Source organism: Zerene cesonia, chromosome 9 (genome assembly GCF_012273895.1).
Source record: "Zerene cesonia ecotype Mississippi chromosome 9, Zerene_cesonia_1.1, whole genome shotgun sequence".
NCBI classification, from domain to species: Eukaryota; Metazoa; Arthropoda; class Insecta; order Lepidoptera; family Pieridae; genus Zerene; species Zerene cesonia.
Window position 1 is genome coordinate 798,510 of NC_052110.1, and position 25,395 is coordinate 823,904.

Consider the following 25,395-nt stretch of genomic DNA (forward strand, 5'->3'; position numbering starts at 1 on the left):
AGTAATAAATGTTATTTGCAGTTAACAATTTTCTTTTTTCTTTATTACAATATTTATGGCAAGACTAGGTATAATCTAGTAAAGACAACTATAAAACATATGATTTATAACGGAAGACATGATAACATCAAAATTACCTTTCAAAAGGTAGCAAATAATAATTGAATTAAATTAAAAGCATTTTCCATATTATAAAAATAAATTATATATCATAATGAAAGTAATCGATAGGAAATTGCGTGCTCTTAATATAATGTCACCGCAATACAAAATCTCATAACGTTGGGGCGCCCTTGGGCTGAACAAATCTCAAAAATACGAGGGTGAGAGCGACGAAATTCGCGTTTCCATTATAAACACCCCTAATGGATCCATTGAATAAAATATGTCACGTAGAAAATGATAAACCAGAAGTGACCCACTTTGAAGTTGTGTGAGTACAGTCGGTTGGAAAATTGTTTTTATACTTCTAGCTAGATGACACGGTATGAAAACGGATCGTGAATTTTCTCGAACATTTCTTTATTTTGTTGTGTTTGTAAAGTTGGAGCGAAAAACATGTGATGTATGGAATTACATGGCGTACGGATGAGTAGTTTCAGAGCATTGTGATATGAGGTTTTTTTTTAATTTATTTATTTATGTATCCCTGAATAGTTTGTTTCTTTGAACACGCTAATCTCAGGAACTGTTGGTCTGATTTCAAAAAAAATTTCCCCATTGGATTTGTACGTTATCCCTTGTTATTGATATACCTATATAAATCGTTAGTAGAACTCGATTTCAATTAATAAATTATAAAATGTGATACGTTAATTGTGCTCGGACTATTATTGGTGTAATGTCAGTCTTCCCAATTGTTTGATGAATCAAATATAATTAATAAATTCGGGAATAATTTTTGCGCCATTTTTGAATGTAGGAATCGATTGGTATTATTTTGAAATTAAAAAATAAATTCACGGTCAGGAGTTTGTCGGACCAAAACTAGCTTTAAATACAATTCAATTGTTAAGCTTTACTCGTAAACAGTAAATTAACACATTTGAAGGCAGCGTGTTCTTGAAATTTGAATAATAAAAACAACATTGATTATAATAACAAAAAAGCGTTAACATCATACGCATAGTGCACCTCGTCATCTTTTGTCTTTGTATGCAAAATTCACAGATAATCATAAAAACTTTAATGAGCAGTTATTTCCTGCTGTACAAGCATTCTGTTTTAAACACACTCTTATGAGATTCACATGTATATTTGTATATGATAGACTCCTAGATTCGATAATGCCGTACATTCAACGAACATGTTTACACACATTATTATATTACAACTTTATACACTTATCAAGGATCTGTGAAAATAAGTGTTTTTTTTTTGTGAATCTATATATATTTAACTAGATCCCGAGTGGCTATGAAATGATTATACCTATGATTCTTTGATATAAAAAAGTATCTTCTACTAATTGTCACTATATACATATTATGTATTACCGTGCTCGGGTGAAGCTGAGTAGACTTTGATTATTATTTACTGTGTATTTTTCAATTCGCTCCGACTTCGACCATTGAACGTAGCCTATAACATAGCTTTTTTTATTAGTTTGGATTAATGTGGATTAACTTGTGATATGTTAATTATCTTTTAGTTAAACAATATTTTTTCGCGGTATAATTGAAGTAAGATTTTACATCCCCTGTCACCATTATAATCATTATTACATAACAGACTAGACTAGACAGAATATAAATAATAATACTATAGATATTTCATCGGAGCATTGAAAGGCTTGGAAATTTGGTCCCAGATGTACACAGCAGTTGGTTTGAAGGAATTAGTTGAACAAGTTGTATTATAGTTCACGAATGATTAGAAAGAGTCGTTTGCACCCGTTGCTATACAGAATACAATCTCATGATGGTGTATTCTTTTCACCGAATTGTACAGGCAACATTAGCCACCCCTTCACTAAAGTGGCGACGGAACACAGTGGGGTTTCAGTCGCTAGAAATCCCAAATAAACCGCGGCCCCTTTCTCCGCGGGCCGTGGGTATTTAAGCAAGATATTCCCACTATAGAAAAGGTCACTTTAGCCAATTTGACTGGTGTTTGACCAATAACATACTTGAGCAACGTAACACTATGTTCAGTGGTAACCTTTTGCAGTGACTGCTGACGTAACCGACTATCGGCGGCCTCGAACAGTTTGTCATATGTTCTGTTTCATAATGCTCAGCTCTCTCAGTTTGCTAAATATCGGATTTGTTGAACTAATGTTTGATGGCTGGATAAAATGCTGATGCTTAAAGTTTTGTATGGCTGGCCAAGCATTAGATGGACACTATTAGGGGATTGTCTATGTCTCTGTAGACTAATTGGTATGCACGACTAACCACTGGTAACTGCGCTGGTGGCCACTTAATATCGGACGGTCCACGTGCTCCTATGCTTGCTCTGCCATAAGAAAACCCTAACCATTTTTATTGGAAAACATTTGGGATACAAAATACATATTAAATATAACGGGATTGCGTTTTTTCGAAACAAGCGATAAAAATAATTCTGCCTATTGTAACGAGGGTGTGTGGGACGTGGGTATAACCTCGCCATTAGCAATTTTATCAAGATTTAAATCGGTCTTTACATATTTATATTATTATATGATTAATTGTTTATTTCTTGTTCCATATACGAATTGAGATTTAATCTAATTTCCTTGCATTTCAAGATTTTTAAACCTGAATTATTGTAATCATTGAAAAAAAAATTATATGACGCTTCGATAATCAATAAACGATATTTTTCACCTAATCTTTGTTTCTTTGCAGAGGTTCACGCAATATTTGGCGTCGAGTAACTCGACGTTTCAACTAAGTAATTTCCTAGATAAGAGCGGGGTGCAAGGTATGTATTATTTGTGATTTTATATCACCGTTATCTACTGGATTTGTGTTCGTTATGTTGCAAATAAAATGTCTGAGTAGCCAACATTAAGTAGGTTATGAAATAAATATTTAATTTATCTGAAATGAGCGGATGAAATATTTTCTTTTAATGCTAATTTAGCGTTAATATTGTGAATGGAGATAAGGTTTTCCAACAATGAAACTATTTAGATTCAAACACACGCAACAATAAAATAAATATCGCGTTTACGTTATTATATGAAGTAATAAATTAAAATAGCAGCTTATATGTATAGTTAAATAAATGTATTTTGCACAAAAAATGTCACCGATGTTCTTGGTACAACTACCAAATTGTAAAATGGGGCGAAATGAAAACTATTTCTAGTCAAACACAAAAAGAATCACGCCAATCGGTTGAAAACCCGCGGAGTTATCGATTACCAATAAAAAAAAAAAAAAATACGGTTGATTTGAGAACCTCCTTCTTTTTTGGGAACGTCGTTTAAAGGTTTGACTTACATATTATGATTCTTTGATTCATTTTCCTGGAAGCTTACTTGTACATTTTGGATAAGAACTTAATAAGAAGTGCGTGCGCTTTTGATGTCAGTTTCAAAGTATACTAAACGGATAAAATTGCAAATAACAAACGCACAACTCATATCTTTAAGAAATTTGTTAGGACAATTGTTAAAGTGCTTTCTGGTGAATAATGCTTAAGACTTAAATCTTTAAAACTAATTAAGTGATTCAAGAGGAAGGTTTATGTACATAAAAACCTATATTAAACTACTCCGAATTTAAAGAGGGCTAAAGTTAGTTATTTATAAATAATATAAAAATATTTATACCTCTGTATTATTCAAATTATACAGAGGTATAAACGCCGAAATTAAGATTTAAAATTTAGATACATATAGCTCTCTTTGTTTTCCTTTTAATTGATTGTATTGCGAAAGGAACAACTCAAAATTTTTAGATGATAAAGGACAATACATTAGGCCAGTTGAGTTATATTGGTATTAGCAAACCACTTTGCGCACGTCCACACGCCTTGATTGATTGTCTACACCTTTTATACTTATTATGTGTGTGATCAATCAGTTCAGAGATCTTGTGCTTGACGAGCCGTTTCCTTCAAAATCGTCAAAATTTACGAAGATTCTAGAAAATGACAACGTCAGTTTAGTATTAAACAAACCGATACAAAAAGTCCTGCGATCAGATCGAATTGAAATCAATCATTTTAAATCCGGAATGTGGCAATTTCACATTACATAACTATACTTATAAGCCTTTTTACATATCGTCTTTACATATCTTTCGACCATTACAAGGTAATGTTACATGCTAATAAAACATGCTGCACGTTACAGCGTTCAACATCTTGTGTACATGGATATGTTGGTAATCGAGTGAGAAATTAAATTCGATAAGCCGACGCTGGCAGGTAGACTTTTATCGCGCGCACGTTGTTCATGTGTGACGTAAGACGTAGCGTCGCTTGACAGTAGGTACAGTTGCCAAGTTTGACGCGCCTTACCCAATCGAGGATCTGTGTCATTGGAGCTGTGGAGTGACCCAACTTGAGGTTGCAGTACTGTAGACACGGCTATTTGGCAGTTTTATTAAGTTTTATTACTAATTGTACATGAAATAAAAGCGACTATCGTCTAATGACAATGGGGAGGTTAAAAATATTGGCTGATGCATTCATACATCGATATTATGATGAGGCGTCTATTAGTGAACAGTTTATAAAGGTCTGTTGTGACAATTTAAATTGCTACATGCAATTGATAGTCGCTAATTTAGTATAAATAAAATATTATAGTGACGTCTAATGTATGTATAAACATATGTAGCTCGAAGTGTATTCTATTTTTGGTAAACGTCTCGAACGCACCAAAAATAGTTTAATTAATACATATCTTAATTACTTTCGTAACTAAATTTGTATATATTATCCTTTACGGATTTCAGCACAAATTTAACCATCTTATTACATAGTATGATATAGACTGCGGGGTACGCGCCCCTATATTGCGCCAAATGACCCAGATGTTACAGCCGTTTTGGCCGTGTCTCCAGCCAACTTATAACTTAGCCGGGAATATAGAACGGCTGCCCCATTTGAATGAAATTAACTTTTTGGAGCGTAATATTTATCTTATAACATTCGCTTGTTATGTCTCACTGAATATCGTCCTATTAAATATATTGTGTCGTGGTTTATAAATTTAAATTCAGGCTACAGATACTACTACATTTGAGGTAAAAATCTAAATATTCAATTATCAATCGTGTAATAAGATTAAATTCTTATCAATGAGTCGAACAAAGGAATGACTTGGAGATTCTATTAGGCGCCTAAGGTCTGGAATCAATAAGTCTAAGAGGATATATTGAGTTCCCAGAACATTCGAGAGTAGTAATTAATGTTTGCAATAGTCCCCAGAGATAGACGATATATTTGTACATTTATTTGTGTTTATATTAGTTTCAATGATTACATTGCTTCCGATTGTTTAATTTATTAAGGTTTCATTCGTTGCTTGTACAATTCTATTATCAGTAATATCTAGTATAGATAAATATTTAGGATTAGTTACGTGAAAACTTTTATTTCAAAGTGAAATATTTCATAAAGCGGAAGAAGGAGGCTATTCAAAACACGTAAATACGAAAGATATATTTTTAGGCTTATCTGGCAGGCGGCTTTGAAAATGTTGTTCGAGTTTGACAGAGTATCGTTATGTAAAGTGGAAAAATGGTGTGACGTATTTTTAAACTTAACTGTATTGCAAATTAATGGTTATTTTAGTGTTTTCTTCAGATTTTGTTCTCTCGACACCATATCGGTAATTAGCCGAATACGCTATGCATCTATCTATGTATACAGTGCATTGTTATAAGTCCCATGGATGCAGTAAAGTTAGGTTGTGGCGACCGAGTTAAAAGTTCAACGACATGTGCCGACCTTAGCACGCTCGCGACAATATTCGAGTGCTCGCTGCTTATTGTTCCTTATGTGCGATTGTTTGAATTCGATCAGCTGATGATGATGCTGATGATGAGAGATGATGCTGTTATTTTTATAATCGGCGTTGATTTTTTTGTGTATAAACTAATGCTCAGTGGACGTATGAGATACTACCTGTAACCTGCGGCTTTACTCGTATAAAACTATACGTAGCTTTTGTATGATCTGTCTCTGTACCACATTTCATTCAGATCCCGATAGAGGTTATTGCGTGAATAACAAGATGTTTAAATATCTCTATGTGACTTAAGAAATATAACTACTGCATATATTTATGAGCAATAACCAGTTTTGTATGTATCATGTAACGATAGAAAAATCTAAGTTATACACATATGGTCATTGGTCAGCTATGTGTCACCTCAATGCTGTACAAATGTGGAATTATCTGATACAATTAGTTTTATTGAACTGTTTTTGCTAGCGACCCGCCCCGTTTTCACACTGGTGCAATTATGCATCTTATATATAGTACCTATATACTAACACCTATGTAAATACAAATGAGTCGCCAAATGTTTTGCTATGAGTAAAACTCGGGAAGGATTCGACCAATTCGGAAAATTTTTTCGCTTTTGTTTAGTCACTTTTGGAAGGTTCTTATGGAGAGATAAAACCTACTACGGGCGAAGATGGAGCGGAACCCTAATATGATATATGATATATAGTTTTTTTTTATTGAACAGGAAGGTTTATGTAGTTATAAACCTTCCACGTCAATTAATTAATCAATAAAGAGAATTGCATCAAAAGCCGTTGTTCTCTTGAAGCATTTAGCAGTCACATGGACAGACAGTGAGGAGCAACTTTTTTGTATACTATGTACTTACATTTCATAGTAAAATATATGTTTACCACATACGGTACTTAGGATTAAGTTTACACGCATTAGGGTTCACGTTATAGCTTACGGTATATTTTGAACTTTACTCAAATAAATTTTATCAGATCCGATAGTCACTTAAGAAAAATCTTTAATGATTATCGGAACAATTATTTATTTATTTATTTACAGAAACTATGATGATCTTACAGTTACTTTATTATTCGAAAACACAAGAAATAAGTAGAATCTAATAAATACCTTATTGCTATGTGTCAACAGCATTTTTAGGAACATTCAGATATGGTTAAAGCAATTATTGTAATATGCTCAATACGCAATAACGTACAATGCAGTTAATGACCTCAAATGTTCTCGAACTTTTGACCTACGGCAACAATTCCAGTCCATTACCGTACAAATAATGCTCAGTATTAATATTGCGGGACGACGTTTGACCCGAATACAGGAGAGTCTAGATGCTGCAGTGGTCTTGCTTGCATTGCATTCGTACCACGTGGATCTGTCACTATGTCAGTTGTTTTCTATTCAATGTTCAAAGGGAAATGCGCTATAGTAGGTTGAAACCTTGAATCTAAACAATCCTATATATATACAATGTGTAAAAGTTTTATAATTTTAATAGTAGATTGATCTTCGCGGACGAATCCTAATAGACAACTGGGGCTCTGGGCATCCTTATAAAGGCGGCTCGATACAACACAGTGGATGTTAGTGGGTAGTCAACATTTGCTGTGGGAGTCCGACGTAACTTAAGGGCTCTTCCTATGGGGCCTGGGGTACATGCGTTAAAAGATTTTCCATTATAAGCTAAAGAGCAATTTGGCTGGATCCTGTTAATATATGTTTTATAAAAAACGATATAAAGGGAGTTGTAGAAGGAACATTTCTTAAATGAACAAAGTGAAATTTATATGATTATTGTGTTAAAAATCACAAATAATATTTATTCTAGGCGTAGAATTTGATCGATACATATAAGTTAAAGCAATCACTTGCCCTATTTTAGTTCTCTATCGTGGGAAACAGTTGTCTAGCTTCCAGACTCGGAGTATATTTCGGTTCTTGCTGTCTTGAACTGACTGCATATCGCGATTGCCCTTTGGAATGGCATTCGTGTCGTAATGTCTGCCCAAAATTCTTCGAAATTTCGGAAACCATAACTATTATTAATGAAAAATATTTAAATACTTTACCGCGTTTCAGCATAAGACGCGGGTTCCAATCTCGCCAAATGGTCCAATTTCGTCTTATTTCTTAAATATTTTTCATTTATGAAACGCTTTCAATTTTTAATGCTATTAAACTTTCAATAAATATAAAAAAAAACATGACTCTCAAATAATAATAGTGAAGTCCATCCAATAACTAGTATCGATCAAAATTATAAGACCAATGGGCGATTTTATAAACGCTACATGTATCACATCAAATAACTTGTGAACTTTAAGTACAGTATAAACATGTTAATCTATAAATTATTATAATTTACGTGACTAAGTTCCTGCGGTAAGGTCGCATGAATACATTCACAAACGATGTTTATTATTTTAACAACAACTACATAAATAGAGCCATGCTCCCATAGATTACTGACTTTGCTGATAATTAATAGACATTTTATTTGCAACATTATTAAATTATTATCGTTACAATAACAAAAACATAATTGTCCTTTTAACTATGTTGATAATGAATCATTGATCCGTCAAATCGACGCTCAATTGTTAAATTAAATATATTTATCGTAATCATAATTTATCGCGGGCCTTATCGTGTGTGGAAACCAGTAATTAAAATGTTAAAAATATTGAAAATTGACAACGCGACGACCTTGTCTGCTTTCAATATTATTTTTTACAAAGCTGTTCGTATTTTATTTATAGTTTCACCATACCTTTCAAAAGAAGGTAGACCTAGAGATTCAATTCGGTACTCCGTCGTACCCGGCCACCTCCCTGCTACAGTGGTTAATGTAAACAAAGAACGGTGGCACAAACAAAACAAAATCTCGGTCTGGCAGGATACAGTAGGCTGATCAACAATTTGTCCTTAAATAATAAAAGTGAGGCAGATGCTTAATGCAATTGCCCCACAAGGAAGCACGGGAATTTACCGCAATTTTTTTCAAATTTGTTATACTACTACTAGAAGGCAGTAATAAGATCTCCTATAAATTTAATTGAAGTTTGAACACGATACAACCATTACAACAAAAATGTTTTTAAAATAAATTGGCTCGGCTCCTTATATTTTCTAAGGCATGTTATCTATTTCTCTTAAGCCTATTTAAAACTTGTTATTTGAAAGCATTTTCTAAAAATAAATTGTACAAAATAAACGCATGTTAAGGTGACCTTATTTATTATATCACAACAGATTATAATACATAAAACAAGTAGAAATACAGGTAAGGCCACTTAACTGCATATAACACGCAAAATGCGAATAACCTGTTTCACCAAAATATTACGTCTATGCAATCACTATAAGATAAGATTTATTGAATGGCGAATATAAAATACTGGTTTCCTTGCACGAATGCAAACATTTATAGGTTATTGTGTATATAGTGGCACTACAGTTGATTCATATTGCAGAGATTTTATCGAGACATGTTGGAGTTAGATGCAATTTCTTCTTTAAATACCTAAATTCATTACAATGATCCGGCTGATTAGTTGTTGCAAATATATCTTATTACCGATATAAGCGAAAAGGAAATTATGTAATGTAAAACGCAATTGACTAGTTATTTAATAACATTTATTAGAGCCAAAGTACGGTTATGTGTTTGGCTTATGAACCATGAAAAACTAATTTTTCTTAAATGAATTTTTGCCTCTTGTTATGTTCCAGTGAAAGTAACATGAACGCATTTTAATCAGGTTTATTCGATACGAGATGTTAAAATTACGAGTTATATTAAATGGGCTAAAGTGTTATTGTATTCCGAGTCGTTGATGCGCGATTCAGGAATAGTACCTACTGCTACAAAAGTAATAAAATTGTATTGATCGCTCCAGCCGACCCTATGGCATGGATACGTTCCTACGATACGCTTTACGTTACGCTTTCCCCGTTTACCCAAAACTGCAATATGTATCGACTGCCACATACACATACACTTACTGTACAACTGTTCTAACTATGAATTCTAATTTTCCCTGGCTTTCGGGAAGGCGCCGCCGGTGCCAGAATTGGTGAGTCGAAAGTGCGGCTTTTGTGTTGTCCACCCGCAAACACGCTTCACTGGGGGTGCATACTCATTGCACGTGTTTTCGCACACGCACATCGATGTTTTTGCTTTGGTTTCGTTTTTCATTTCGATACGCCATTTAGATGTGTAATGTTACATTAACACGACGCTATCTTAAAATTTCAAAAATGGTTGACGTTATGTGTTGTGATTAACACGAATCAATTAAAGAAAATTATGTAAATAATGCTTTATCTATACTTTTGATTTATTGTAGGGTTGGTGTTAAATTACGTAATATTTACCGCATTGTGAGGAAGTTTCTCACGTCATAACAAATATAAATTGGTCATTACGGTAGGTTTTCTTGTTATTGTTCAAAGAGCTTCCATCGTGCGAATGTTGCTCGAGACCACCTTGACCCAAGTTAATAATGTAGTGAGATTTCGTTTTCATTTTCATGTTATTTACGTTATGTAATATGACGTGGATAACTAAATGGGTGGGAGAAATGTATTTAGCTTGAATGTTCGTGTGTTGTTTTGTGTCGCTTCGTGATCGATTAATAGTTAAGCTGAAATATTGTGCCCTTCAATGTTTAATGTTTGATAGAGATGCTTATTATTAGAATTTTAAATTATGATATTACTTATACATAATAAAAAAAAAAACCGATCGTAAAGTACCTTGATGACAGATTGTAATCAGGCTATTTTTGTTTGGGACCCTATGGACCCTTTAATTATATGTACGAGTATAGTTTTAAAAGATGTTAAATATAATACACTTCTAGGTGTGTATGTGTTAGCAGTTTCGATTCTCGGATATTCGGTTGCGAGAAAAACTGATGTGGAAGAATTGGGTTAGACCTTAGAATTCATCTAGAATAGCTGTTAATAGATTTTTAACACGATCAATACGATTCATACCTACAATTCAGTCATGATCAGAGTATATCGAATAATATGCTGTATGTAGATTGAATAGGGTCTTTTTTGAAAGTCATGTAGAATACAATTCATAACATGGATTACATTGACGCTTACTTTCGTATAGGTCAGCTGGTTGCACCGTAGTTTAGACGTTATGCACGTTATGCACTTTTCATGTAAATATTTGGTAGTTAGTTTTTGATATTTTCGAATATTCAGGATTATTAAATTATGATTTCAGTTTAAAAATGGAACACAGTCTGATAAACTTTAATTTGATGCAGATGTTTTCATTTGAACTTTCTGTGTCTCACTACTAGTGAATAAAATGTCCATTTTAAAAAATAGTCTGCCGGTGGGTCTGTTGCATGTTTCAATAAAAAGGGTTTATAAAGAAAAAAAAACATATTAATGTCTGTTGTCGTTTATATTTTATCTAGACAGAACTAAATATCGCTTTCCATTGGGCACTGTAAATTAAATGTTATATGTTGTATAAAAAAGTGCAAGTAGCAATGGGTCATGGTCTTATCTCATGTCATTTTCAATGTTCAGGCTATGATATGTCACCGTTCATACGGCGCTACGCCAAATACCTCAACGAGAAGGCACTATCCTACAGGACTGTCGCCTTCGACTTCTGCAAGGTTAAGAGGGGGTGAGTTTAATTCTATTATGAAAATCGAACGTGTTTCTATTATGAATATTTTAAGTGCTCCTATAGACGGAAAAAACACAATCCGTGTTGTGTGTTTTGCTTAAATATTCCGTTTTTTAAACTAGTATTCTTATTGTTTACAAATGATTTAGCCTACAATAGGGCATTCACCTATTGTTATGACCTAAACGATTCTATTAACCTTGATTGCCCTTTTCAAATATTTTGCTCTATTTAAAATAATAGCCAAATACAATAAAAATAGCATATTATTAAAAATTAATGATGGATAGCTGGTCTAAAAATACCCAAAAATCTATTCCAGCAAAGAGGAGGGCTCCCTCCGCATGATGAATGCAGACGAGCTGCTAAAGACCCTGCCAGTGCTGCAGGCTCAGCTGGATGCTTTGCTGGAGTTCGATTGCACGGCGAACGACCTGACCAACGGCGTCATCAACATGTGCTTTATGTTGCTGTTCAGAGATCTCATTAGGTAGGCGTATGTGTTGTGGATTGTTCTTGTGTCCGAGGTTTGGTGGTAGAAGAAATTGCATTGGACAGACAGACAGCTCCTTAGTGATGTACGAATAGCTGTTTGTTAACATCGGATTTTTCAAACTTACTTTTTGTTTATAGATAACTATTAACTCTTGTGAATTGTTTTTTAATAATGCATAAGTAACATTGAAACTAATCATGTAAGAACATGGATTTACATAAATTTATAGGACAGAAGTTATCCATAAGAACCTATTTCAGTATTGTCTTTAATAATGATGCTCTGAATTTAATTTTATTCATTTATTAATAACAACCAGTGGCGTAGCTATCATAGGGCCAGGTGGTGCAGTGCACCAGGGCCCCGGAGCTCAGGGGGCCCTCTAACCTCAGCTTTGAAAGAGGGGAGGAAGGCGGAAAGAGGGGAGGAGGGCCCGATTCTTTCCCTATGCTACAGGGCCCTTGTCCCCCTAGCTACGCCACTGATAACAACCGTTGTTTTTGTATAATAAATTACATAGATAATCATTATATTTTTTAACTCGTTTCTCAGATTATTCGCGTGCTACAACGATGGCATAATCAACCTGCTGGAGAAATACTTCGACATGAACAAGAAGAATTGCCGCGAGGCTCTCGACCTCTATAAAAAGTTCCTCATCAGGATGGATAGAGTTGGAGAGTTCTTGAAGGTGTGTTTGTGATATTTTATTATATTATACTCTTTGTCGTCGTAAATTATTTTTGATTTTAAGGAAGCGTATTCCATTTGGGACAAAAATTTTTTTTTTTCAAGAATATATTTTTGTCCACGATCGACTACTATTCAGTTGTTCTGTTATAATATTTTACTGTTCTATTGTTTGTTATCCCAAACAAAAAAGTAAAAAATTTACATCTGTGTGTACGCTCTAGTTGGTGGAATTCATCACTTCTCATCCTGCCTCTTTTTATATCTATACATAATTCTCCAAATAACCATTCGCATCGTATATGCGTTTCAGGTGGCAGAAAACGTGGGCATAGACAAGGGCGACATACCGGACCTGACGCGCGCGCCGAGCAGCCTGCTGGACGCGCTCGAGGGGCACCTCGCCACGCTCGAGGGCAAGCGGGGCTCCGCCGCCAACACGCCCACGCAGACCGCCAGGTGATTGCGACAGCGAGAACAACAGTTAAAATAACAACAGTTACATTAACGACAGTTACTTTAACTACAATTACAATAACAACAGTTACACTAACGATGGTTACACTAATGACAGTTACATTAACGACAATTACTTTAACTACAGTTACAATAACAACAGTTACACTAACGATGGTTACACTAATGACAGTTACATTAACGACAGTTACTTTAACTACAGTTACAATAACAACAGTTACACTAACGATGGTTACACTAATGACAGTTACATTAACAACAGTTACACTAACAACAATTACACTAACAATAGTTACACTAGCGACACTTACATTAACAACAATACATTGCAGCAATATTAACAATAACTACACCAATACTAACACAGCCCGCAACATCAATGCACTACTTATAGACAGATAAAATTATATTTTAGGCATTATTGAATATATCGATCAAGTTTCACAGCCCAAACGTGGCATCTTTTATTTCTTATAATAACGCAATATATTTATATCAGAAATTTACAAAGAAATAAAGAACACATGTTAATAGACACTAAATCTTTTAATTAGTTGAGAACTGTGTCTTGATGGCCTTTTTCTTTTTAAATTTAAATTTTGTTGAAAATATCAATTGCAAGTATTATCTTTACTTTACTAATATTATAAAGCTGAAGAGTTTGTTTGTTTGTACGAACGCGTTAATCTCAGGAACTACTGGTCCGATTTGAAACATTTCAGTGTTAGCTAGCCCATTTATTGAGGAAGGCAAAAGGAAGCCGGGGCGGACCGCTAGTGTACAAATAAGCATTATTCCGATGTGACAGCGCGCAAAAGAACGTGGCGAACGTGATGGGCGCGCTGTCGTCGACGTCGTCGTCGTTCGGCAACGCGGCGGCGGCGGGCCGCATCGACTCGCACGCCAACGGCTCGCTGCTCATCGACGACTCGCTGCGCCAGCAGGCGCTCGCCGAGGAGGAGGCCGCCATGACGCAGTACAAGGTGTGGTCTGGGGGCGCTTTCTGTCCCGTCACTAATTAATTATAGGACGAATGAGTACTAGGTGGGGCCTGGGGCACTTTGTATCCCATCACCAACTATCCGACAAACCAGTACAAGGTGGGGTCTGAGGCACTTTCTCCAATCACAAATTAGGGCAATTACGAATTGTTAAAAAATATCACACAGACAAAATGGAAATAATGTATGGGACAATAACATAACGTAAAATAAATATGAATGTTACATGTAGGCGTCAAGCACGCTTCGGCACGAATTGGACTAGCTCGAAAAAGTGGCCACGCCACTGTGTTTCGTACAATGAGTGGGGGAGACAGAGGCCCCGTTTCCTTTTCCTCACCCTTCCCAGTCCACTCCTTCGGCAACGGATTCACCCAGGCACTACCTCTGTTTTGTTCATGGGTGGTGGTGATCGCTCACCATCAGGCGAACCACCAGCTCATATGCCCGCTGTGACTTAAAAAAGAAAATTGTATGCGTAGCTCGAACACACGGCGTGGTTGTATTTATGCAAGACACGTTGGGCACAACTCCACAGGTACACTTGTTCCAAGGCGAGGGGCTCACTGGCGAGGAGGACGTCACTCAGATATCAGAATTGTTTGTAAGGAACTTTCAGTATTTGGATCTTGTCGGGGCTGCCTCGGGTGCTCATATGCGCTTTATGTGTTCCGGGCGTAATGTTATTGTGTGTTCCTGTTATGTTATTGTACGGTTTTGTGGGTGGGGGGGGTTTGTGTTAGTTTGTTTGTTTGTTCATAAACTGCAGCGGAGTCATCTTTCATAGTACATGCATTATTGGTTCATGACACAGAGATTAAGGTACCAAGATATGATTTTGTTTATAAAATAATTGTGTGTCATGTGTTATTATTTTGAACAAAACACCAAAGCGCCATAAAATTGTCAAATTGTTAGAACTGGACCAAATTTGAGTGGGATCACACGTGAGGCACCAGCTTTAATAATAAATAGAGAATCATTAAAATCGGTTCACTCAGTCTAAAGTTCTTAGGTAATAAATCCAAATCAAATGTACAGCCGAATTGATAACCTCTAAAAGCACTCGAAGCTTTTTCATTTTTTTGAAGTTGGTTGAAAATGTCATTTCACGTATACACGTTGCAGGGTTGTCATTGTCATTTTATGCCTTGTGTGAATTAATAACTGCGTGTAAAGATTTCATTTAAAAAGACGGGAGAGCACGCTAGAGAGCTAATTTATGATTGGGTAAAAATGGTGATCATTCATTGGTGGAAAAATATGTCACATGAATCATTTGTGTATTTATGTCATTCATTTCCAGGTGCGTCGTACAGACATACATATACTGCGTACCTTTGTGTATAAGCTTTGTCGGGCGGATATATTAAAATTGTTTATGTTGCAAGTTGTATTATGGGATTTTGTACGTGCTTAGCCGTTTTCATGTTATGATGGTGATCAATTTATAATCGCTTAAATGGATGTTATTATTACTTGATGATGGATGCTCTTGTTATCATGAATTCTATATCGTATACAAAGAATAGAATAATAATCTAATGATATATTATCATGGTCTATGTTCATCGGAATAACATCCTATCACAAACCATCACACCACTGCAAAATCGACCCACGCTCTTACAGAACAAAGTCCAATCTCCGACGAACTCGGCGAACAACCCGTTCCTGTCGTCGCAGCCGCAGCCGCAGACGCAGACGCAGAACATCGTCGACCTGTTCGGTCCGACGCCGTCTGACACCAAGGCGTCTGACGATCTGTTGTCCCTGGGCAATCCGTTCGCGGACATGTTTGGAGGTAAGGGTACAAAAAAAAAAAGAAAAAAAATATATTTCTCGATTTTATTCATAGGAAATTCAGTAAGAAAACTTGAGTAGGAAGAAAATAGGGAGGTAATAGTTCTGTAAAACGTAATACTTTTTGATTGATTTCAATGTTGGTAAGAACAGAAGTTCTGTTCTCATTTGATGTCTAGGTAAAGTAAATTAAAATTTGTTGACCTTATTATGAAAATTCAATTAACATTATTAAATAATATTTCACACAGATTAATTAAATGTTCATGTAAATATCGTAGTTCTAACAATATAATGTTAATTATACATTAATTATGTTTGTAGGTTAAATGAATAACATTTAGTACACGCACAACAAACGCTTTTTATGGTTTGAAGAGGTATAATTTGTATATAATAATATTATTATCACTGTACATTAATTTTGCACCTAATATTATAGTATAACACAGACAGACAGTAAGTATGCAAAGAGAAATTAAAATAATACTGATGCAGTACATTTTTAGGTTCTTCCAATTGAATTCTTCTAGACCTTTCGATCAATGTATAGCAATTCTTAATTGGTAGAAAGTCATTTTCATTGACTTGCAGGTGTGAAGTTTTTTACTTTACTCTTAGTAGTATTTATTCATTAATATTCAATTGCTAAATATTTTCAATATAATTTCAATGACCTTTTAAAATCCATCTCATCATTTGTGTTTCGCATTCCATAGAAAAATCGCAATTTCTTTGTTTCTATGTACATCTCCCTCGAACCATATCCATTATATTTGCAACATTCCAAATATTCTAAGGTTTCATATTAACACTTACCCAACAGTATAGCCCTCTTTCACCCCCAGTCGGTTAAAAAAAACAGTCATTGATAGTGCACACGTTATATAGACGACGACATGTACTGCATTGTGTTACCACTGGCAACTTCTAGGCGGGCAACCGCAACAGAACGCAACCGCGTGGCAACAGCAGAGCAACGGCTTCGCGGCCACCTTCCCGGCGGGCGGCGGCCCCGCGGCGGGCGGCCCCGCGGCCAGCACGTTCGTCTCTGAGGCTAGCTTCACTAACGTTTTCAGTGGCGGCGACGCGACAGGTGAGCCGCCGCGGCCGCGCGGTCACGCGGGTTGGCATGTGTCAACTGCACGGTGGTTACGCTCTGTGGAGGATGACGGTTCGGTGTTGCGAACTTCGGAGCGGTTACTCGTCATGTAGATTTGGTAGACGAACTGACGCAACTCTACTATAATTGCACACGCGACAAAAGTACGCTCGGTAGTTTTGTTGATATGATATATTGTATTGTATGTGACACATGGTAACCCCACAATAACTTGTATTAATTTTCCTCGGTGATGGTATATGAAAGTATTATATGTATATTGTGTTGTGTACGGTCAGCATTAAATGTAGTCATGATCTAGTTCAAATTTCTAATAATTATGTGGAACTGTTAAAAATTATATGGTGATAAAAAAATGATGAATTAGGTTAATAGTCACGACATATTTATTGAAATATTTGAAATTGATACAAAAAAAGTCACTACCAAATTTGCTGACCGTACGCGATTACGCTGACCCTCCCCGTTGCACGCAAGCGGCGAACCCGTTCATGGGCATGGGCGAGCCGCAGCCCGCGCGGCCGCCGCCCCCCCACCCGCAGCCCAAGTCCGCCTTCGACGACCTCGAGGACGCCATGCGCATGTCGCTGGGCGGCTCGCCCGCGCGCCCGCCGCCCGCGCAGCCGCCCGCGCAGCCGCCCGCGCAGCCGCCCGCGCAGCCGCCCGCCCAACCGCAAGCCCAGCCGCTGGCCCAGCCGTTCGGCGACGTCATGGGCGTGATGCAGCCGATGGGCCAACCGATGGCCCAGCCGATGATGTTCGGCTCGCCGGCCCGCCAGCCGATGGTGCCGATGGCAGCTATGGGTTCGATCCGTTTTGGGATAACGCTATCGGTGTTTCAGCACGCGCTTCCGTCTCGCACTGTATATATTTGTACATTTTTTTTTTTGTTATTAACTATAGATTAATGGTTCTTTTTTTTTCAGTTCAGTTTTGACTTTTTAGAAGTCATGTTGTTGTCCGCATGGCTCATTTTATTGATTTAATTGTGTTTTTTTAGTTTTACAACCAGATACTATTTTGCAACGTTTCATCTGCTACATATTATAGGATGGTTTTTAAACTTAGTCATTTCAATGAGTCGAACATCATAATTAATATGTAACATAATAATTCTCATCCAAAGATTCGTGACTCACTTTTAAATCAATCAACTACAAACTACATCTTTTTTAATTCTTTCTATGAACAGAGTGTTATTGAAATAACATTCTATCACAAAAAATTGACGTCTCTATCCGACTCAATCCCAATTTTTTGTCGTGTAGACTATGTTGTAACATCTGACTTAGAACAACAACCCTAGATGTCATAGGACAATTATCCCAGTTATTTGTCTTATTTTAATTTTTTATACAATTGCCTTTCTGGACAATAGCTTTTAGATTTCATATTGACCCAAACCATACAGACCACTTGGGTTTATTTATTTATCGTCTAATAGCCTTCACAGCTAGGCTTTCCATCGCTATCTGATGGTTTAATCTGTTGAACAACAGTCTCAACAATCCAGACTTGTTTTTCTTTTAATAGCCTCCATAGATAGCTAGCCACCCCATTATTATCGCGCAGTAGCTCGCATAGTTAACTTGTCCATTGGCATCTGACTGGAAACAATACAATGACAACGATCCGCACGCCACAGGTCAGCAGCAGCCGCAGCAGCCGAGCAAAGTGCTCACGGGCGACCTGGACTCGTCGCTGGCGCAGCTCGCTAACAACCTGACGATCAACAAGAGTGCGACCGCGCAGAAGTGAGTGTTCCTCTGTAGTGGGTGTGGTCGTTTGCGGGTTGGCTCAGTGCGGATTGAAGTGATTGAAATTTTTTCGTGCTGGCGGTGAAATCATTCAAAAGTTAAAAAAATAATTAAATGTAGGATATGTTTTAATTGTAACGGCGTTTGGTATTTTTATTGTGAAATTTGAAATGTTTTTTAATTAAAAGTTAACTAGATAGTGTTTGAAATAGTATTGAAAAGTTTTATTTTATATAATTTCTAGAAACTAATCAAAACGGAGCTTAAGACTTATAAATTAGCCTTTTTTTTTGTCTTTCCAATTCAATTCTAGCCAGCATCGTGAATATGTTTCGATCATTTTGAATCGCACTGATATTTTTTGCTATGCAATCTAGATAGTTCCAACGAAATTTCTCCATTTAAAGTTTTTATTACACGTCGTGAAAGTGCAGTGACAGTGATCATTTAATTTTGAAGTTTTTAATCACTCCATGTATTTTTATACGCTTGTAAGATGCCTTTGCTATTACACACACCAGCTTACACTTGTACACATTAACGCACACAATCACACGTACTTTTTGAGATCAAATAATAAGTCAAGATCCATATTTGAATACACTTAGCTTTGACAAAGATAAATTGACTGTTATTTATCACAAAAATTACAAATTTGATTACGGATTTTGGGACGATTTACTATATAGTGTCGTAACAAGCTTGAATATACATGTATAGTGTATTATACACGAGCAATTATATTTTGAATGAAGTAAGAAATCACAGAAAGGTGGAGTCTTTGTCTGGAAGACTTGAACTCGCCACACCATGTTTTTTACTTTTTACTTCGCTTGCCTGGAAGAGATAACCTATTGATAAAACCGCCCAGTATACCTGAAATATGTTCTTATATCATATTGCCGATATGAAATAGGTTAATGAATTAACATTTTTTACTCTTAATATTTCTGTAAGTTGATGGCATTATATTGCTTAGGGGTTGTCTAAATTCTAATGCTATCATTTTATTCAAAATTTCAAATAATTTTTTTTTATTTAATTCTCATTACTTACACGTTCATACACATTCGTTTTTCAAGTTACGTCCAAAAACGCATTTTGGTTTAATATTGTTAAGGCATCTTGCAGCATGCTAGTGAAAGCATCGACATTTCAATCTAATCATATAAGTAGTTCTACAATGTTTCGCCTCATTTACACCGCGTGACTCCCACGCACGGTCTGTTCGCTATCTCTTTTTTTCACCACATGAAAGAGCAAGATAGCTATAGCAACTACACTTTAATTTCGAATGTCACTTGGTGTACATCAGGCATTGATTTAATGGGGTGTTTTATGAAATTTTGTAATGTCTCGATATAGGTATGCTAGACTTTTTTTTTAGATATTGAATCAATCGTTCAATAGCCAGATTATGAACACAGTAGACGAATTATGTAGATGCTTTCACGTGTGTTTTATAAATGTGTCTCTGCGTCTGTTGAGATTATACATATAAATTATTACTCTATTTATAGCCACAAACTAAAATATTTCTCTGTACACACAACAGATAAGGTTAATTATAAAAAATGTGAATATATAAACGTTTCCACAAATTCCTTATTACTATTTGTAAACAAATAACCTCAACATAAAGCAAAGGCACGTTAAGTTAAACAGCATGCGTATCGCTAGACCAATGCAGTGGAGTTCGCCGAAGAACGCGAAGCCCGGCGGCGGCTGGAGCCCGCAGCCGATGCAGGCGACCACCGGCGCTAACTACCGCCCTATGGTAAGATATTTTAGCACGTGTGTCGTACGCAGTAAGGTTGATATTGCAGCGTGCGATTTGACGTCAGTAGGGTTCAGTTTGCATTAAATTCCAAATTTGTTTTTGCGCGATTATGTCACTTAGGCTAAATGTACCTTATCACGACGATGATAAGGTTCCATTTGCCTTGTTACTGGTCACAGTTAATAGGTTATGAATTTCCTTGTAGCGATGATGTATAATAGAATTAGAAAAATTTGAATTTAAAAATGCCAGGGAAAAAAATTTAAAAGCAGATTTAAATAATTTAAGTGAAACCAAAATATCGATTATAGCTTAAAATATTAAAAAAGGAATCTTCTCACACACTTTGAAGGAATCAATAACTCACAAGTATTATTTTACATTATTTTCAAGGAGGTGTTACATATTATAATTACTATCAAAGTAGATTGTAAATTTCTATGGATCTGTAGACCAAGAGCATTAAAATCGGTACTATCTGAATTATACCAAAATGCTAAATTATGAATTATGAATTTTCTAGAATTGAATTTTAGCCTATTAGTCAATAAATATAGGCAGCTTGTTATTTTAAAAACAAAAAAGGAACACTAAAAACAATATGTATTTACGTACACTAAGTTCACTTAAGTAGATGTCTTTGCTAGCTAGATCTACTTCAACTAGAAGATCTACTCCGAGCTTCGACTACTCTCCTTGCTTTATTTGCTAATTCTGTCTTCTTTTTATTTCATCCCATAGCATGGCATCCCCATTTATTTTGCGTTTCAGGGACAAGGCATGAGCCTAACACCACTGCCACATACGTTACCCCATATGTACCACACCCCACATTTTGTTATGGTAAGTTTTTTTTTACCTCCCACCACTCCACTCCCGTTTTTTTTATTCTTTAGTACTTACCCCCATTTTTTTTTGCTTTTGTCCCACGTTAGTTATTAATGTATAGAGCATTTAATTGTAAATTCTGAATGGTGTTGGCGTTATTTGTAAATTGATGTGTAAGTAAGAAATATAAAAATTAATGTAGTTAATATAAATCGAAATATTATATGTTTCATTATTGATATGAAGGAGAATCACCAGATTCCTAGAGATTTTTTATAGGACCAAATATATACCTTATACTCGTTTAAATAGGAATCATTTAGGATTATAATTTAAAACTGCTTGAAATGATCAAAAATTAATACTGATTATTATATATTTATTGGGCCTTACGCAGGAGCAGACAACAATGCAGGTAATAAATGAAAATATGGCTTCTGAAATTGAGATGTTATTTAGAAATAATAATTTACCTTCCTAAACATTTATAGCCCGCATGAAAAAATGCGATTGAAGAATTTCAGCTTAACGCTTGCTATCTCGCATACACTACTCTTTAAAAAGTCATATAATAAGAACGTGTGTATTTTTTGATTTCATCATTTTTTGATTCGGGTTATAAGAGTCCATTATTGACACGTTTAGTGCAACATATTAGTTATTTCTAAACAGTTCTACTCAGGAGCCATAAGTGTGTTTTTGCACGTGTGTGAGTGCATGGCCAGAACTTACGTCATCAATCATTTTAAGTCATTTTTTCTTTTCGATTTCAGTGTGATGTTAATTTCAAATTTTATAATAACGATATTGTTTTTGATTGAATTTCCTTGGCCGTCTATTTTTCAAGCTTGATTATAGAAAGTAATAGACGGACTGTTTTGTTATTTGCTATAACATAAGAGTGAATTATTGTGTTATGTTATTTACAATTCCATGTTTGAAACAATAAATTAACATGTTGAAAGTGATAGTCCTATGTTATGACATTTTAAAAGTGTTTCATAAAAGAGACTCATTGAATAAATAAATGAAGTTTGAGTTTGAACAATTATAAATTTGAAACTGATACTGGGTGTACAAGATAAAGCTAATAATTAAAATAATGTTAAAAACAATTTCCATAACGTTGTATATAATAATTTAATGTTTGTGTGCTTTTATTTTCAATCAAACATATTCAATAGTTACACAATATAGTCGTTATCCATATTTGTATTTACGCGTATTTTTATATGATTGTTTTTTTTACTCACTTTTAACCTATTAAAGAAACAAAAAAAAAAATCTGCTCTGCCTCTCTCGGTATCAGCATACATGTAATATTATTTATTTACAAAACGAACATTTTAATTTGTGCAAAATATACTAAAGCTTTTACCATTATTCTTGATATAGTGTAATAATGTGCTTATAAATTATTTCTCTACAGCAACAACCGGGCATGGTAATGGGCATGAACGCGTCCCCGATGATGGGCATGGGAGGTATGCCCATGCGCCCCCCCATACCGCCGCAACCAACCAACCACTTCACTTAAATTGTCTATGACCCACACACTGTTTACGTCTTCAAACCATCGAGTATTTCTAGAAAATCCCCCACCCTGAATCACAATAACAATATAATTACAACAAGAAAAAAAAATTGCAAGTATTTTCTCGAAAAATCTCGATGGACTTTATGTTTTGAATCAATGGATTCGCGACTCGAGGGTTTACTTAACATAGTTAAAGATTATATACGTCACAGATAACAAACGTGACGGATCGTAGCGTTGTTTAATCTGCATTGTATATACGATTGTACTAGAGACCTTATGCGCTTAGGTTCAAAGAGTTTATCAGGTAGGTAGGTGGATTTTGTTTAGTATAGAATTGTTTTGAGTCATATGATTTGTAAATATTGGATTATATACGGCGGGCGCTTCCGTTTGGACATTGTTACGTATATTTGGTCGGTTACAACTTGTTTGCGTTTAGGCTTTAAGCTTCGTTAGATCTTAGTGCGTAACGGTTTTCCTTAGCACTTTAAATTGATATTGTAGGCATGTGTATTATTATTTTACATCCGCTTCATTGCGTATGAACGTTCTTATGAATTTTGAGATCTAGAAGTGATTATATAAAATGTCATTATCTGTATCTGTATTAGCTAAACTTTAGTCATTTTTAAACTAAAATATATGCACTTCAAATAATGTATTTTGTTTTGGTGCATAGTTTTAAGTTTGGTTTTCGTTGAAGTCACATTCCATACTAGAAAAATATAAAATGGCTTACTATATTCAGTTAACCCATTTGTAGCCTATGTCCATAGTTCTACTAAAATAATTGTATTTTTTGCATCTAGTAATAGTGTATTTGGATATAAAATCATGTTAGTTTGAACCGACTTTGCTCGAAACAGGTGCTCTGCTATGTTTTGAAGTTTAATCATCATCCTTGTCTGATAAAATTATATTTTCAAAAGTTTTGTGACCATACTTTATAGTTCATGTAAAGAAAGTTACCATCGACCGTATTTTGACTTTTAAATACTTTCTTTCTTATAATTATTTAGTTTTACAAGAAAGGTTTTAAAAGCAAATTATAACTTACGCATTCATTGCTCAGTGAAATTCTCAATACTTTGAACAATCGATGTGGACCAAATGCCGTCATGTTTTGTGATATTTCTTTAAAGACTGTAGTAATCGAAAGTATTAATGTTTTTTGTTGTGTCTGCTGCTTGAGCAAAGTATTGGGTCGGTGTTGCCATGTCACGCTTGACGTTAAAAAAATTTCATTTAGCTGGTAGCACTGTCATGCAGTTTCATACAATAAAAACGCGTAATTTATGATAATATAGTAATACGATAGCAAATTATTAATCTACATTTCTTCAAGATTTGAGATGTACGTATGTGTAAATAGGGCGTAGTTGTTTATCGCAATATTCCATAGGAATTAATTGTTACATACCTTAATAAAATTTGAGTGCATCCTCTACTTTAACGCTACATATTTTGTTATTTGTGCTATAGGTACGTTATACGTAGGTGCGGTTGAGAAATTAGATGGTCGATTGCCAAATCATAAAGTGCATGCTCAGTGTAAACAATTTATTTTTGCTATATTATTATTGCACGTGTTAATGAGATAATTATTTTGGTGAAATTTTATCTTAATAGCCATCAAATTTATTTTTTATTGTTGGTATCAGTTTGGTCGAATGTTGTGCAATTTTTTAATTACAATGGCAACACAACAATAGTCTTGCCAGAAAAAAATTTAATGGTTCTTTTTTTTAAGTTCTTTTACGCTGGTTTTCAAATATTTTTCTGTGATGAATGAACTCTTTATTAGTATATCGCTAGTAACATATGAGTTTTAAAGATTATCTTGATCTTATTTTGAATTTATTTACTCATTCAAATCGTTAAGTTGTATATTTTTTTGATTATGCTAATCTATTTTGTCTTATGATTTATTTTATGTAAATTTTACATGTGATTATTCACATGCTATTTTATTTGTAGCTCTGTCGTGCCTTGAGATATTCAGTTTATTTATGTGAATAAAAAATTATTACGAGTTTTGGTTTTTATTTTATTTTTCATTTCACGCTTAATAAACCTTTAATTTTTATTTAATAAAATTATTAAGAATTCAAATGACAATACTAAATTCGTACTATCCTAACCTAACATAAAAAAGTTCCATTTAAATTATATTTCCCAAGCAATAGACGATAGGTCTATTAAAGAGATTTCAATTTCTAGTTATACCTAAAAAAAAATTCAACTTAACCAGACGCAAAATCCAGACCTATTGTCTATTATCATAATAATTTGTAAATCAGGAAAAAACC

General features: G+C 35.0%; 1 protein-coding gene across 1 annotated transcript in view; it reads left to right on the top strand.

The window, feature by feature from the left end:
• The window catches only part of LOC119829104 (phosphatidylinositol-binding clathrin assembly protein LAP), a 37,378-nt gene extending 12,259 nt beyond the window's left edge, over positions 1-25,119 (top strand). Inside the window, exons 3-17 of the mRNA XM_038351489.1 lie at positions 2,832-2,907; positions 9,982-10,002; positions 11,486-11,588; positions 11,914-12,081; positions 12,640-12,778; positions 13,091-13,236; positions 14,063-14,237; positions 14,794-14,859; positions 15,888-16,059; positions 16,993-17,154; positions 17,659-17,985; positions 18,827-18,935; positions 20,619-20,715; positions 21,490-21,561; positions 22,976-25,119. Coding sequence (XP_038207417.1) covers positions 2,832-2,907; positions 9,982-10,002; positions 11,486-11,588; positions 11,914-12,081; positions 12,640-12,778; positions 13,091-13,236; positions 14,063-14,237; positions 14,794-14,859; positions 15,888-16,059; positions 16,993-17,154; positions 17,659-17,985; positions 18,827-18,935; positions 20,619-20,715; positions 21,490-21,561; positions 22,976-23,083 — 1,941 coding nt within the window. The 3' untranslated portion in view covers positions 23,084-25,119. The remainder of the gene's footprint in view (positions 1-2,831; positions 2,908-9,981; positions 10,003-11,485; positions 11,589-11,913; positions 12,082-12,639; positions 12,779-13,090; positions 13,237-14,062; positions 14,238-14,793; positions 14,860-15,887; positions 16,060-16,992; positions 17,155-17,658; positions 17,986-18,826; positions 18,936-20,618; positions 20,716-21,489; positions 21,562-22,975) is intronic.
• Positions 25,120-25,395: the final 276 nt, after the last annotated feature.